The 15,477-nt window shown below is 34.3% G+C and overlaps 2 protein-coding genes across 3 annotated transcripts; both read left to right on the top strand.

Annotated features, from left to right (window-relative positions):
* Positions 1–997: 997 nt before the first annotated feature.
* On the top strand, positions 998–2,958 carry LOC110104750 (expansin-like B1). The gene is made up of 5 exons (XM_020833992.2): positions 998–1,201; positions 1,498–1,604; positions 1,767–1,948; positions 2,324–2,456; positions 2,566–2,958. Exons 1-5 carry the CDS (start codon positions 1,066–1,068, stop codon positions 2,770–2,772), a joined length of 765 nt encoding a protein of 254 aa, XP_020689651.1. The 5' UTR covers positions 998–1,065; the 3' UTR covers positions 2,773–2,958.
* Positions 2,959–5,805: 2,847 nt separating this feature from the next.
* On the top strand, positions 5,806–14,965 carry LOC110104755. 2 transcript variants are annotated; one of them, XM_020833997.2, is made up of 5 exons: positions 5,806–6,376; positions 6,473–6,526; positions 12,414–12,536; positions 13,866–14,046; positions 14,426–14,965. In XM_020833997.2, the coding sequence occupies exons 1-4, from the start codon at positions 5,987–5,989 to the stop codon at positions 14,043–14,045; spliced, it is 747 nt and encodes a 248-aa protein (XP_020689656.1). In that variant the 5' UTR covers positions 5,806–5,986; the 3' UTR covers position 14,046; positions 14,426–14,965. The 2 variants fall into 2 exon arrangements, with proteins under 2 accessions (XP_020689656.1, XP_020689657.1); XM_020833998.2 differs by having other exon boundaries at positions 14,386–14,965.
* The last annotated feature ends 512 nt before the right edge of the window (positions 14,966–15,477 follow it).

The raw sequence follows: 15,477 nt of genomic DNA, 5'->3' as shown, positions 1-15,477 counted from the left end.
ATTATTAAACAACTTAAACATTAAAAAATAAGTTCATTTTATTTTCAACCAAACATTAAGGAAATCATTTCATTCATTTGTGCTAAAAACAATCAAATAATTCTAAATATTAGAAAGTTTCCATTATATTTGAAATAGATCCGAGTTCTAAGTAGGAAATAGTTACAATCAAACAACCACTTCTCGCAGTTTCCTCCCTTCTTCTGACTTCTTATTAATGAAATTCAATAAGGCATATTTGTCATATGAAGAAAGGTACAGATTATGACTTAGTAAGTGCTTCTGCCTAACTATTGGGTCCATTCTAACATAAAGTTTGCATGCGTATACTTACTGAATTTTCTACTGTTTATTGGTAAGAGAGCACTAAAATCATTCTCTGATATCTTCAAAGCCTTTTTTAAGAATCAAGAGCACAATTGAATTTGGCTTCCTTGCTTCTGTGTGGGGTAGTTATCCAAAACGAAGAAGAGCATAGCTCACAAAGTATACTTAGAAGAGGATTGGATGCTTAAGGATTCGTTTGGGACGGCTTTCTTACTGTTTCTTGAAGCAGCTTTATAGTAAAAAAATAATAATTTTTATACTAAAAAACTGTTTTAAGAAACAGTAAGATAGTCGTCCCAAACAAAACCTAAATAATTTGTAAACTAACTTGAATGATATATAAAATTTTAATGTCTTAAGCACTTTGATAGGTTTGGAAGGTTAAAGAAACAAGGGTGACATTGCCAAACAAAGTGGTCTGAGAATCTAGAAAGTGATTAGCAAAGTAATGATTCCCTAATGAATCTGATTTTAAAGTCCAAAAAGTGATTAATCAACTGCATTAGAAGCCTAACAACCTCAAGAATAGTGGCAGTTCAATAAAGAAACTCCTTTTTAAAAAATTTCCAATATTTTAATGTAAGTAAAATCCTAAAGATCTTTTATTCCCATTGAAAGAAGCTAAATCAAAGAAGCTTTCTAGTTTCTTCTCTATAAATACCTCAATCATTCCATTGCTCTCCACACATCAGCAACTATATAGCAAGCAATTTCACTCAAACGCCAATCTATTGACTTATGGCTCTTTCTTTGAAAGTCGTCTCTCTCCTTTGCATGTCTCTTCTTCAATTCCAATCTCCGGCGATCGCCGCGACATCATTCATCAAATCTAGAGCTGCTTATTATCCTAATTCTGAACAAAATGGCACTGCAGGTTTGTTACTTTGCAACATCAAGCTTAGTTTGATAGATCTCGATGTGATTTTTTTAAATTATTGAAAACTTTCTATGATTTGTATTGTTTTTTATCAGACTGACTCGTTCCTTATGAATGATTCCCTCTTTTTTTAAATGGCTCCATCTTCGTAAATATAACTATAAATATATTAAATTTCAATCATTCATAAATTTAGAAGAATTAATCATCAAATCATGTATATGAAATCTCTATCTTATGTGATCTTAATGTGATTTCTCCATTGTTCATTGAATTGGTGATGATATTTGCAGATGGCGCATGTGGGTATCGTTTGTATGGAGCGACTCTCAATGGTGGTGATGTTTCAGCTGCTTCTGATCTCTATCGCAATGGTGTTGGTTGTGGTGCATGTTACCAGGTAATTGGATATATTAGCTTGCATTTAAAAAAAAAAATTAATGTTACATGCAGTGAATATCAAATTAACATTAAAATCTTACAACATTATAACATATGCCATGCATTCTATTTTGAGAACATATTAGTTTCTAAGGTTTTGTATGTTTGCTTAATTTGTTAGGTGAGGTGCACGAACATCAACTATTGCTCAGATAATGGTGTGACCATTGTGATAACGGACTTGGGTTCGAGCGGTGGCACCGATTTCATATTAAGCCAACATGCTTTTGCAAGGATGGGGCAGACCGTCGACACCGGCAAATCTCTGCTTGATCTTGGTTGGGTTGATATTGAGTATGCCAGGTTAGTTTAAATAGTTTTAGATTTCAAGTATATGGGTAAAATTTTAGAGCAAATATTAAACAATACATATTGACATAATTACTCAGAGAGATTTGCTTAAAATAGTCTCTTCAAGCAACATTAAACATAAATAAACGAACAACGAGAATTCATAAAGATGGGCAAAAAAAGTTTGAATTGGGCTACTGATGTTGATTATGATGAGGATGATAGATAAATTGTGCTCATTCTCTTATTCAGCAAGTAATTTTCCATAATAATGAGGAGACTAAAAACAAAGTTTAAACTATATAAAGATAAAGAAACAAATGTCTACTTGCAATCGGATAACATTGGTAAATCACTTATATGCTATAAAATTTGTGCATTTTGTAGAGTTTCTTGCAGCTACCCAAATAAGAACATAACCATCAAGATTGATGAGAGTAGTATCTACCCCGATTACTTGGCCTTTGTCATAGAATATCAACAAGGAATCAAGGACATCATAGCAGTTCAGTTATGCGAGGTAGAATTCTCTCATTTTTTCATATTTTTTAAGGAACTCATGATCATTATGATTAAGATTGTATGAAATATTTTCTAAAAAAGTTAATTAAATTTTGTGATTGATGCAGACTGTGAGTTTAACATGTAAGCTATTAGATCGAAGCCGTGGCACAGTATGGGCTGTTGTCTCTCCTCCTAGTGGCCCTCTATCTGTAAGGATGCTTTTGAGCAGTAACGATGACAATGATGATGAGAGTTGGGCGACGCCTATCAATGATATTCCAGTGAATTGGACACCTGGAACTAGCTATGATTCTGGGATGCAAATAAATTAAAAGTTGGTTGAGATGTTTTCTGAATGTTGATCGATTGTATCAACATAGATTTTATCTACTAATAATTGCTTGATTTATATTATTTGTTAGTTGATGTTTGTGTTGCTGAAAAGTTTTGTTATTTGTTTTCTGAGAAGTTAGATGTTTAATTGGAAGTTTGAAATAATATTTTAGTTCAGCATCAAATTCTATTGACTATATTTGTGATGTATTTTGTTGTTTTATATTATGTTGTGACAAGTTGCACTGTAGAGAGTAAGAAGTATGATGGTTTGGAAAAATCAGTTTAATATATATGTAAATTTTATAGCTTTTTAAGAGCCCTCGCAATTGGAAAAAATAAATGAGACAATCATAAATTGGTTGGATGATCTAGGCTTTGTTTGGGATGGTTTTCTCATTGCTTCCTGAAGCAGTTTTTTAGTACAAAAATTAAAAATTTTGTACTAGAAAACTATTTTAAGTAGTAAGAAAGCCGTCCCAAACGAAGCCCAAGAGGCCAAGATAGATATTACTTTGAACTTTAGATAAAACTATTTTATTATCATAATTGATCATTGTTTCATAAATCATAATGGGAGCATGTTTATGATGATGTGATGATGTTTTGAAATGTTTGGTTAGCTAGGCAAATAGTTGGATGGCTTGAGCTCGTGTTGACAAGCCCTACGATTATGAGATGTCGAAATTACGACCATTATGACATGAGTTAGCTTACCGTAGGAAGAGCAACTTTGGTGTAGGCTAGGTCGGGCTGACCTAACCAATGCAAATTAATTGAACCATCATATGAGCTCATATGATACATAGTGAAAGTTGAAATGGACACTTATGCCATTAGCTGACCCACCACATAGATCTTATAATGGTGGAGGTCCATTTGATCTTGCTCTTAGACCATTGCGACAGTTACTCTACCCATTATAAAAAAAGCTATGGTTTTAGAGGTTGACAACAACATGATCCATTCCCACCATAAAAATGCTAATATATGTACATAACATGATGAGATAATAACATAAAGTTCTTTATGTTACATCGCATTATCATATGCCATAATGATTACATGGTTCTATGATTGGCAACTAGAGGTGCAAATGAGCTCAATTTGAGCGAGCTTGTTGTATTTTTGTGTTCTGCTCATGTTTGAAATTGTTTGTGAATATTAACTTCAGAAAATAATCCAAAGACTTTTTGTGTGTGGACAATTCAACCCCATAGCATCCAGAGCTTTTTACATGGTTCTATGATTGGTAACTAGAGGTTTTTTTGCAGACCGAGGAACACCGGCAATAACGACCAACGGTATTTGCGCCGGAATCTTCTGGCGGTTTATCTGCGGTTTTTGCTCCAGTAATTTCCGATAGTCTTAGCCGCCAGAAAAAATATTGCCATAAATTTATCGCCAGTTTCCATTTCCTATGCGGTTTATTCCGGCAGTTTTTAAACCGCTGGAAAATTGAGGTTAATAGCCGGAAATCACCGCCGGTATTGGACGATTTTCCTGTAGTGATCACGCTGCTCTAATTTAGTCCATCGATTATACAAAATTAACAAAACTGATACAAAATGATCTCTCATGTTGGAATTGTGATATAAAATTGATCTAAATTTAGTCTCTCGATTATATAAAATTGATCCTAGTTTAGTCATAAGAGGACCATTTTGGATCAATTTTATGTAATCGATACACTAAATTAGAGCAGTGTTGTACTTTGAGATTAAATTGACCACACACGAATAATTATAAAAAAAAAAAAAATGCTCAATATTATCTCTGAACGATCGAAATGAAGACAAACTTCTTATTAGTCGAAACAAGTTGTTCAAGAACAAGGGTCTGTTTTAACAAACTATGATATGAGCTTATGAGGGGTTCATCAACAGAATTGGTGACATGTGAGGAGAAATGGACTTTACGACGACAGTTTACTAGCAAAGGCAACTACTTAACCGATTAAATGTGAGGATAAAAGAAGGCTCGATGCGGATAATATCTTATGATAGATGATGTGCAAATAGTAGGGGTGTCATTTTTTGACACGACTCAAAATTCGACTTGGACCCAACATGTAAAAATGCAGGTTCTAGTCGACTCGGTTAGCAATGGGATGGGTTCGGATTTTGACCCGTTTGAAAAACGGGTCGGGTTCGGGTTGACCCAGAAACCCGAAATCAACCAAAGTTGACCCGAGTCTGGATCCGTTAGCCCAACCTAGCCGCCCTAGCCTACTTACCGCTTCTGAAATTTGGGCTCAACCGCTCAGTGCCGCAATTCAGCAGTCTGTAGTCACACGTCATGGCGTCACACTAGCACACACCCACCTCTGCAGTCCGCACGCGCCCAAGTCCTAACGGGCCGTCGGACCCAACCCGCAACGCCCATCGTGCTAGCACGCGCCCACCTCGACCTGGCCACCTTCAGGTCCACATGGAGTCGCGGGCCGCATCCATGTGGCACGAGGGCACACCCGCACGTCATTTCCGAATTTGATTCTAACCGGCCCCATTGATCAAAATTGACACCCCTAACAAAAAGCTTAATGAGGAAGGCATATTGTGACCAATATATATGAAGAAAGGTTCTAATATAGTAATCCTTATATCGTAATAAGGTTGGAATTAGTTTACATTAAATTTATTTGCAATATATTTTTATAAATAATCAGTATATACAAGAGATTTCATGTATATTTAAAAAAAGAAGTAAATATCTGAAATATTTTTACTACAGGGGATTTACATATATATTAATTTATATCATGTTATTTACATATCTAATATTCAAAATTTTAATATTTCATATCTATCACATATAAATAATTTTAATATCAAATATGACATTTTTATATTTCATTTTTTTCACTCATAATATCCTATAAATTTTAAAATTTTATTCATTACACCTATTTTTAATTTATAGGTTGTAGACATGAAATATAAAGATTTTAAAAATAGATATTAAATAATAAATAGTAAGATTTAAAGCGGGGTGTATGTAAATATCTCTTTTACTATTTATACTAATAGACAAATAAATCAAATTTCTGATGCAGTTTAGGTAGCCCTCTACATCTCCGCGAAGAGCAGCTCCACCGTCGTCGGCGCGACATTCAAGACGGTTCCCGCGCCGTCCTCACTCCTCAGTCCCACCACCTCTCACTCGTTATAGTATTGAGTATTGACGTTTACTGTTCCTTCTCGGTCTCCGGCCATGGTGGCCACCGTCCCCTGGCATCAACCACACTTCCTCCCAACTAAACCCTATCTTTCACATCACCGCTCCATTAACTCCCCCATACTTCGACCTTCACCGTCCACGGTTCGAGCTTTCAGCCGCAGTGATTTCGAAGGCTTTGCGCGACGATTGTCCTCCGGAGAGGCTCTGCGTGACGCGTGGCGAAGCGCGAATGAAGGCATCGAACAACTCACGTTCGAAGTGCGGTTAGCGGCCGAGCGCTTGGATCGCCGTTACGCCGTCTCTAATCGCATCGGATCGGCCGCTCGCGCCGCTGTGGATAGGGCAAGAGAAATCGATCATGAGTTGGGTATAGGACGCCGGTGGCGCTCCTTTTCCATGGATTTCTCCAGGAACTTGCCTAGGGTTTGAATTCTTACATCCACCTTTCCAGCTGCTCAGTTGTGAATCTGGCTTGATATTGAACTAAATTTCATTTTATTCTCTGGCTAATTTTTGCAGTATAGAAAGGAGTTGAGCGGGTTTCTTGGAACGCCAATTGGTAGAGGATCTATGGTTTGCTCTATTTTCTTGTTTCTTTACTGTTTTATAATTTTTGTATTTCTGCTGTATAAGGATGAGAGTAAATGTATGTGCACGAACCACTAATTTTATCTAACTGGAAGCCGGCTCCGAAGTTTGGATTGAGTATTGTTAGAAAAACTAGAATTATAATACTTTTTTATTGAATTGTATAATATGTTGATACAAGCATGTCAATGCATAGTAGAGTAATAAAGGAAAATGTAGAAAATAAAAATATCCTTAATCATAATAATGATGTATTATAATAATAATCTTTCTACTATAAGGTAATAAATAATTCCTATAACTCTAAGAAGTATCATGTTCTCTATTTCACTGTTTGCCAGATAGTTCCAAGTGGCATAAGTGCGTGCTATCTTGGCCTTTTTGCCACTTGGATTTTACTTATTTTCTTATACTCATGCATTCAGTATACATACTTAGCCCTTTCCTCCTTGTATTCTCTAAAATTTTCTAACTTACATCTCTTCTGGATGAGGATGAGAATGAATGTTTTCCCCAAGAATCACTAACTTTAACTCAACTGAAACCTTTGAACTATGGTTTTAGTATTGGGACTTATTTTTTTTGCTTTGTTTTACTCATATTTTTGATGGAGATATGATATAATGCATTCAATCATGTTTTTAATTCTTGAATTAGTTACATGTAATATATATGTAAGTATGTTTGTAATTGTTAGATGATCTATGTTATAAGGGTGATGAAAATGATAAAAAAAATTGCTACGTTCTAAAACATTCGGGGAATTATAAAGCTTTTTATGGCCCAATTTTACACGAAGATTCAACACACACAAATAACAAAGAAGAATGCAAGAGAGTAAGAGACACAAATGTTTTTAGGAGACAAGCCCAGAAAGTGAACAAATCATAGGTTGTAGCCCAATTGAAATGATTGGCTATGTACTTGAAGTTACAAAAAATTGCTTTTTCCCACAATTGGAAAAGATAGAATTACATAGTTGGGCACACTTGCTTTGTCTCTTGTAGTTGTAATAGATATTATGTGAGAAGTGGTGGAGGGATAGTGGTGACAATTGGATGATTTCGGTCGGATAATGGTTGTTGGACTACTATTGTCGGAAGTTGCCTATCGGGTGATGGTGATTGGATGTCAACAGTTGGATGATGGCAATCCAACAATGACATTGAGACTATGACAGTCCAATGATGCAAAAGAGACCATAATAGCAGGAAAGCAATGGTTAGAATACAATGGTAGTTGTATAACAACAGTGATCGTCGGTGTTGAATGTCAGGTCGATGTCAAGAGCTATTTAGATCTCCATCGTCTCTTCGATGTCAATTTTTGGCTCTTTTTATGAGGAGAATTTGGGGTATATTTATAGTAATTCCTATTTTGGGAGTGCATTGGTTTGATAAATTTAATCAAATTTTTCACAGCACTATTGGACGGGTAATATTAAATCATTTTATCACACTAACCTCAAAATTGCATGGTATTGGGCATGTTGGATTCGTTTCTTTGAGTTGCTCAATTTGAATATAATAATGCAAGATTTTGAGATCATTTTGTCCTTAAAGTTTTCAAATATGCTTTAATTGCTTGATTTGGGTTCATTCCTACTCAAATCAGATAACTTAAATATTCAAATATGCTGTAATTGCTTGATTTGGGTTCATTCATACTCAAATCTGATAACTTTTTATGTTGTTGGATTCATCATGTGAACAAATGTTCACTTTCAACTATAAGTTTGCTAAAATCAGAGTTTTTATGATTTTGCAATTAATTTTTTTAAATATAAGATAATGCATTGGGATTCATGCCGATAAAATGAATATATTTGAGATCTATCAAATTTAATGCTTTATTCTTGAGTAAGAAATAAAAATAAATGAAGTTATATGAAGTGGGAATATGTATTGCATTCTAATAGATCTGAAATAGCTTATGATGATAATTTTGGAGTTGATAACGAGGAAAATTAGGATAGAAGCAATTGGAGGAAACAACATCGAGGAAGGGGCATGACATTGGATTTAAGGTAGATAGTATGCAAAACCATCATTAAAGATTTTGGTGATTGCTGCACAGGCATAGGTGATGAGACCAAAAGCATATAGTGGAAGCAGGTGCATAAGTTGTCTTAAGGATAGGGTATATGCTGATGGAGGGAAATTTGAGAATATGATTTTTTCCTATTAAATGATAGCCTGATAGGAGCTCTTACCTATTGAATAAATTAGTTAAATGAGTAAATTGATAGGAAGTACTTGTAGATCGCAAGTATTTCCTATCAATCTTCTAAAAACAACGAGAATTCTTCACAAAAAATCCGCACAAAATCACAAAAACAGTAGAAAATTTGTATAACTTGATGACAACGAAACGAAAAATAGCAAGATACACTCGATCCTCTATTTGAGAGGAGGATCGATCTCTTCCAAATCTCTAGACGCCGCTAGAGCCCAAAGGAAACCTAAATCTAAGAGATCTCAATTTTCAGCCAAATTCAAGATGCCCTAACCCTAGGAAAACAAAGTATTTAATGCATACAAATCAAGAGGAAATCCCTAAACAGTCCCTACATTCAAAGTTTCCTCTCAAAACCCAAAAAAAATTCTTCCTACAAGGCTCCGCTTAGGCATGCGGACCGGCTAGACCGGTCCAGTGGACCGGTCTAACATAGATTGATATGAATTCCTATTTAAATATTGTTGATTCTAAATTTAATGTCATGTAGTAATTTCATATTAAATGACTAGTTAATGGTTAAACAAATAGATTTTGGTTTAAACTTAAATTCATTGTCCCGTATATGAAAACCTAAGATATACCAAGTCTTTATGTGGGAAGGCATTATGAATCCTAAGAAAAGTTTCTCTCTCCAATTTTAATATGTCCTATAATTTATTGTGAATTTATTACTAAGTCATTCTCTTGCAAAGAGTTTATGTCGTTCAAGATTATGCTCGTAGAAGATAATTGGTGGTGGTAAAGTAGTTGATGGAGTCTACTACTTGATGCTAGGTGTTCTTTATACCTCCTTTACGCTATCACCCCTTTTTCATTGCATTGTTTACTGAAGCATTCCATTCTCAACTATCTTTCGGATTGTCTGTGTTTCTTCATATGTGCTCAAATTTATTTATCAGATTTGTGACTTGGGTAAACACCAGTGTGTGTCATTTTTATCTTCTACCACTAGTCTTCGTTTAAGGTCCTAGTCATGTCATTACTCATTTGGTCTGCTATCTTGTCACATTCATTGATGATATTTCACGAGTTGGGTTTATTAATCCCAATATCATTTAGCAGTCCTTCATGTTTGTCAAAAAGTTTCATCAAGAAATAAATGTTCTATTTTTTTCACCCTAATCAAATTCTTACTCTCGGATAATAATTTAGAATTCATGTTTTTATAGTTTCACACCTTCTACTATGTGTATTATTTATTGAACTTCTTATCCTTATACATTAGAATGATGTTGCTAAAGGTAAAAACCGCCAAATCCTTGACGTTGCTAGGGCTTTAATGTTTCATTTGAATTCTACTTGCGCAGCCAAGGGCCTCGACCACATGCTATCTCAACAATTATATCCCTTCTCTTCTCAATCACTTCTCACCCCTCTACACTCTTTATACCAGTCAAGTTGTCTTTTGCTTTATAATGTGTATTTTTGTTGTACCCATTTTGCTCATAAGTTTTGCTCGCAACTCGCAGGACAGAATCTCTCCCCATATTATTGATATTTCTTACTTGGGTTGTCTTATACATAGAAAGGTTATCACTGTTATGATCCCCTTAAAATGATGTCTATATACTTCTGTCAATGTAAACTTTTATGAGACCACAATTTTCCTTATTTTTGACCTTCCGCCCTGAGCCATCCTCACCAAGGGCTCCTTTTCCTTATAAAAACTCATCAAGCTACATCTATACTTCTACAAACATACTCTCGATGATTGCAGCCTCCATCTACGGTAACACCCCCAATCATGTTGTTAGATTCAATTAAGCATCCACGAAGTAATGAGCCATATGACCTACATTTACCAATTGTCCTTCAGAAAGGTAAAATGCAATGTACTTCTTATCTCATTTTCTCTTATATATTATTTAATCATTTATCAAATTTGTTTCTTGCCTTTGCATTTTATATGTATATATTTCAAGAATATATCAATATGAGTTATAATATCCTTTATGGATGCTGAAATGGAAGTTCTTCTAGGTCATTATACCTGGATTTAAGTTGTCGTCCCTTTCCTTGAGGTTAAATCAATTGTTCGTCATTGGGTGTTAAATGCCAAGTTTTAGTTTTTAATGACTTTATAATGCTACAAAGCTCAATTAGTTGCTAAAGGATTCACCTTGGTCTATAAGATAGACTGTTTTGACACCTCCCCAGTTGCAGTGCTTGACTCCCTCAAAATTCTTTTATTTGTGACCATCAATCAAGGTTGAACTGTTATAAATGGATGTGAGCAATGTTTTCTTTTATGGTGACTTGCAAGAGGAAGCTTATATGGTGCCTAGCAACCTCTAGTGAAGTTGTTTGGAAGGGGAACCACATATGTTTACTTAGGAAGGCTATCTATGGACTTCAACAAAGTTTACAAGCTTGGTTTGACAAACTTTGTAAAATCTTGGTTGAGATTGGCTGCACAATAGCCTTAGAAATCATTCTATCTTTGTTAAGCGTGCACCTTTAGACTTAGTCATACTAGTTGTTTCTATTGGCAAGATCTTGCTCATTGGAAGTGATCATATTTACATATTTGAGATAAAATTGTACTTTCAATTGTGCTTTATCAATAAAGATTCGTGATAGACCCAAATATTTTTTAGGGAAATTGAATTTAATTATAGTTAAAATGAAGTGTCACCTCCTTTTTCTTATTTATTTAACATGGAAGGCATAATATATATATATGTGCTCAAGCTTGAGGGAGAGTGTTGGCGTATTAGGTAGGTCCCTTTATTGAAAAATGATTATAGTAGGAAGATGTGATTATGTATCATCATAATTAAGTAGGGATATTATTCTCTTTTATTTTGATTATCATTTGCCCTCCTAAAAGCCGTATATAAGCTTAACAATTTTTTTTTTATCAATGACGTAGAAATCTTGGTTCCTCTTTATGTAGGATGAAAATGAATCTTCTGAGATGCATTTTTAAGAATTAAAATTTGAAATTTTGTGAATTCTGATCTTGGGTTGTAGGTAAAGGATCTGCCAAAGATTAAAGGCTTGCTCAAGAGGATAATTGTAGAGGTGACATCGATGATTTTAATTGAAGGAGTGGCCTTTGAAGTTGCCTTTAGTGACAAAGAATGACTGCGAGATTGAATTATGAGAATGTAGAAGGCAACGACAACTATAGTGGTTGCATTTTTTGTGTTGGTGGAGATGGTTAGGATGCAAACAAGTGAAAGTTGCAGGTCCATGTGTGGGTTGGTCATGAACTGTTGTGTAATTATGGGTTAGAGAATTTTGAGAGGTAGCTTTGATTCTCATCGAATAAAAGGATTCACAACTATTGAATAAAGTTGTTGAATGTTGAGTAAAGTTTCGTTTGGGTCGGCTTTCTTCTTGCTTCTTAAAATAACTTTTTAGTACAAAAATTAAAATTTTTGTACTAAAAAGCTGCTTTAAGAAGCAAGAAAAAAGTCATCCCAAATGAAGCCTAAATGTCTTTCTCTTTAGATGTTGATAGGATTTATAGGATTTTGTGCTTAATATTGCATGTAACCTTCACCAATTCAATACAACTTGATTAATATATGTACAATATAGGCTTCAATTGCCATTTTTTTGGCTATGTTTGATTGTTACTCTTATTTCACAGTATGATGATGCTTTTCTATATTTTTTTAATTTACAGGTAGCCTTCTTCTTGTGGTTTGCTTTATCCGGGTGGTGGTTCAGATTTTTCGTTATAGCTACTTGGGTTCTGCCGTTCGCTGCTCTTCTTATTAGAATATTTGCCAATAGCTTTGCTATAAAGGTTAGCTATACTTACCGTAATCATGTTATGAACTTGTTTGTATTTTTTGATGAAGTTGCTGAGATTTTCTAATATGAGTAAGCTGAATGGTTATCTAGATCAAAAGCATATGGTTGCCAGTTTTTCACCTTTAACCATATAAAAGTATTTGATTTGTATGTAAATAAGAGATGTCAAAACGTATTATTCAGGTCATCATTAGTGACTTTATGTAAATATTTCATAATTAAATAAGTGCAGTCACCAAATCTGGCTCCGTTATTAATTTTACTAGTATTGACGAAGATCGTTCTTGTTTTGTATTTCTTATACACATTTAAAAATACCACGAAAATAAAATTCTTTTTGAAAAATTATTATTTTTCTTATAGATTGGATCAGAGCCCCTCTCTCTCTCTAACTATATATATAATTAGTTAGTTTATGACCAACCCACAAAATTATATAATTTTATCTTGGGAAATTTACATACATATCACTATATTAGTATAACTTTACATATCTAACACCACAAATATTAATATTACACTTATACCACCAAAATTCTTATTTTACCTCATTTCTGCCACTCTGGCTACCGCATACTTCACGGCGTATTTCCCCCCGCCGAAATCCCCTTGGCACGCAACTTCTCGCGAGCTATGTTTGTCTTCATGAACTCCTTTTCGCGGACATTTGCTCGCAAATTCCTTCGGGGGTGCTGCCTTCCAGAGAGGTAACGACTCCATGCTCTTCTTTGAAATCTGAAAGTATACCAACTATGTAAAAGCAGTGAAAGTATAGCAACTATTTATTGCTATTTCTACTGCGAGCACACAAGGAGAGCTACAACAGAACTCACCTAGTTACGTCAGCAACCTCATGTATACAAAAAAAAAACCAAAAAGACCTAGAGGAAAATGCACTCGGGAAACACAACTGCAACCTCATGTATACAAAAAAAAATCAAAAAGACCTCCAAAGCCAACTAACAATGCTCCCGGCCACCGCCTATGTCCTTCGAAGCCAACAAACAATGTCCAGCCATCGCGGTCCTCCAAAGTCAATGAACAATGTCCAGCTGCGAGCCCCAACTTCCTCAATATGCGTGCCAAACAAGGGGGAAGAAGACATCATGAGGATCATGATAACAGAGTGGTAGAAATGAGGTAAAATAGGAATTTGAGTAGTACAAGTGTAATATTAATATTTCATATGTTAGATATGTAAAATGATAGTAATATAGCGGTATGTATGTAAATCCAACCAAAAATTTCCTTAAATCCAACCAAAAATTGAATTGTTATTTCAAAAAAGAAGATAATTAATGATAAATGATTTGGTGTACAGGGTGCTTGCCCAGCTTGTAAAAGACAGTTTGTGGGATACCGCAACCAAGTTATTCGTTGTGCGGGCTGCAGAAACATAGTGTGGCAACCAGGGAGTGATTTTTCAAGCAGCAGAAACAATACTTCTTCCTCTAAGCCTTATGAGGCCGACATAATCGATATTGAGATCGAGGAGAAATGAGGTAATGCTTATTTTAATTTGTGAATAATGAAGCCCTTTCCTTTTTGTGTGCTTACTGTTTCTCAAAAGATCATCAAAATCACTTGAACGTGAAGAATTATTTGCTCAACATAACAATTTTCACCACAAAATTTGATCTTGCAACATCTTTTGTATGGTTGTTTCATGGCGTTGTGTTGTAGGCAAAGGAGATGTAAATTTGAAGAACTTTTTTTTTAGTCTGAATCAGAATTTATTTTGAAATAAGCACATTACAAATATCTTATATGTTAGTCATCTCAAAGCAAATCCACAAGAAGCAAAGTATTGGTTAGGATGTTTTTGGTTTTTTTTTTTTCAGATTTAAAATCATAACAAAGATTCTGTGTGGTGAGTTGCAGGTGCTTGTGGCTGCATTAAACCTGTAAGTAATGAAGACTCTGTTCATCTCAAATGCTTCATTTGCTTTATTATTGATCGTGAACTTGCACTCTTTGGACATTTAGTCCAATTAAGGCAAACTTAGACTTGGTTTGGGATAGTTTTTTTATTGCTTTCTAAAATAGCTTTCTAGTACAAAAATTTCTTGCATTAAAAAATTTTATACTATAAAGCCGTTTTAGGAAGCAGTGTGAAAGTTGTCCCAAACGAAGCCTTATACGCATATAACACATGCAAAACTCGAATTCAAGATCTTTTGGTTGATAGTCAAAACTCCCAATTAATAGGCCACGGTGGACTGTGAAACCTCGTGGTTCTCCGTTTAATTCATTCCAAACGTATTTTCTATGAGAAAAATAGCATCCACAAGCTTGTAATAGAGCTTTCGATTAATAGGTTCAAAAAGCTTTTTTAGCTTTGCAAAGAGATAATAATTATTATAACCATCAGCCTTGGGCAAATATTTGAGCTGCTTTTTATAAAATTTCATTTTCTATTCATTTGTATTATCGTACGTAACTTTTAATTTATTACTCTATGGATATTCAAATCGCCTGAATTCATTTTTTCTCTATTTTTTTAAGTAATCATTTGCTCTCAAAATATTTTTATATAAAAGGATTTTGAGGTAGCTTTCTTCCTTTACTCTTTTAGACTGTAATAGTAATTTTGTTTGTTTATTATTTTTCTTCTGTTTTAAGAAATTTTCGTCCAGGAAATCATTTTTTACACCATTTAAAAATATATATATATATATATATTTTTGCAATAATTTTACAAGCATTTTTTCAAAAAGACGCAGCCGTTGTAAATAGACCCATAATAATTATTTTTCACATCCCTATGTTAATATATATATGAACTAATTGCAATTTAATATTTTGAAATATAAAATATTATCTTATCTGATAGTACTCTTTAAGGTGCTTCTGCATTTTATTCATGTAGCCTGAATAGTTTAAGTAATAATTATGTATCCTCGATTTTCTCGATAATTAATTTAAAGGAAATT

This window comes from Dendrobium catenatum, unplaced genomic scaffold, assembly GCF_001605985.2.
Source record: "Dendrobium catenatum unplaced genomic scaffold, ASM160598v2 fragScaff_scaffold_343, whole genome shotgun sequence".
Taxonomy (NCBI): domain Eukaryota; kingdom Viridiplantae; phylum Streptophyta; class Magnoliopsida; order Asparagales; family Orchidaceae; genus Dendrobium; species Dendrobium catenatum.
The sequence above is the reverse complement of the archived record's forward strand: the minus strand, read 5'-3'. Positions and strand labels throughout refer to the sequence as shown.

Coding starts and splice junctions, on each gene's coding strand:
- LOC110104750 (XM_020833992.2), top strand. CDS start 1,066: ATGGCTCTTTCTTTGAAAGTCGTCTCTCTCCTTTGCATGTCTCTTCTT. Junction 1,202..1,497: donor TGAACAAAATGGCACTGCAG/GTTTGTTACTTT, acceptor TGATATTTGCAG/ATGGCGCATGTGGGTATCGT. Junction 1,605..1,766: donor GTTGTGGTGCATGTTACCAG/GTAATTGGATAT, acceptor TTAATTTGTTAG/GTGAGGTGCACGAACATCAA.
- LOC110104755 (XM_020833997.2), top strand. CDS start 5,987: ATGGTGGCCACCGTCCCCTGGCATCAACCACACTTCCTCCCAACTAAA. Junction 6,527..12,413: donor CAATTGGTAGAGGATCTATG/GTTTGCTCTATT, acceptor TTTAATTTACAG/GTAGCCTTCTTCTTGTGGTT. Junction 12,537..13,865: donor CCAATAGCTTTGCTATAAAG/GTTAGCTATACT, acceptor TTTGGTGTACAG/GGTGCTTGCCCAGCTTGTAA.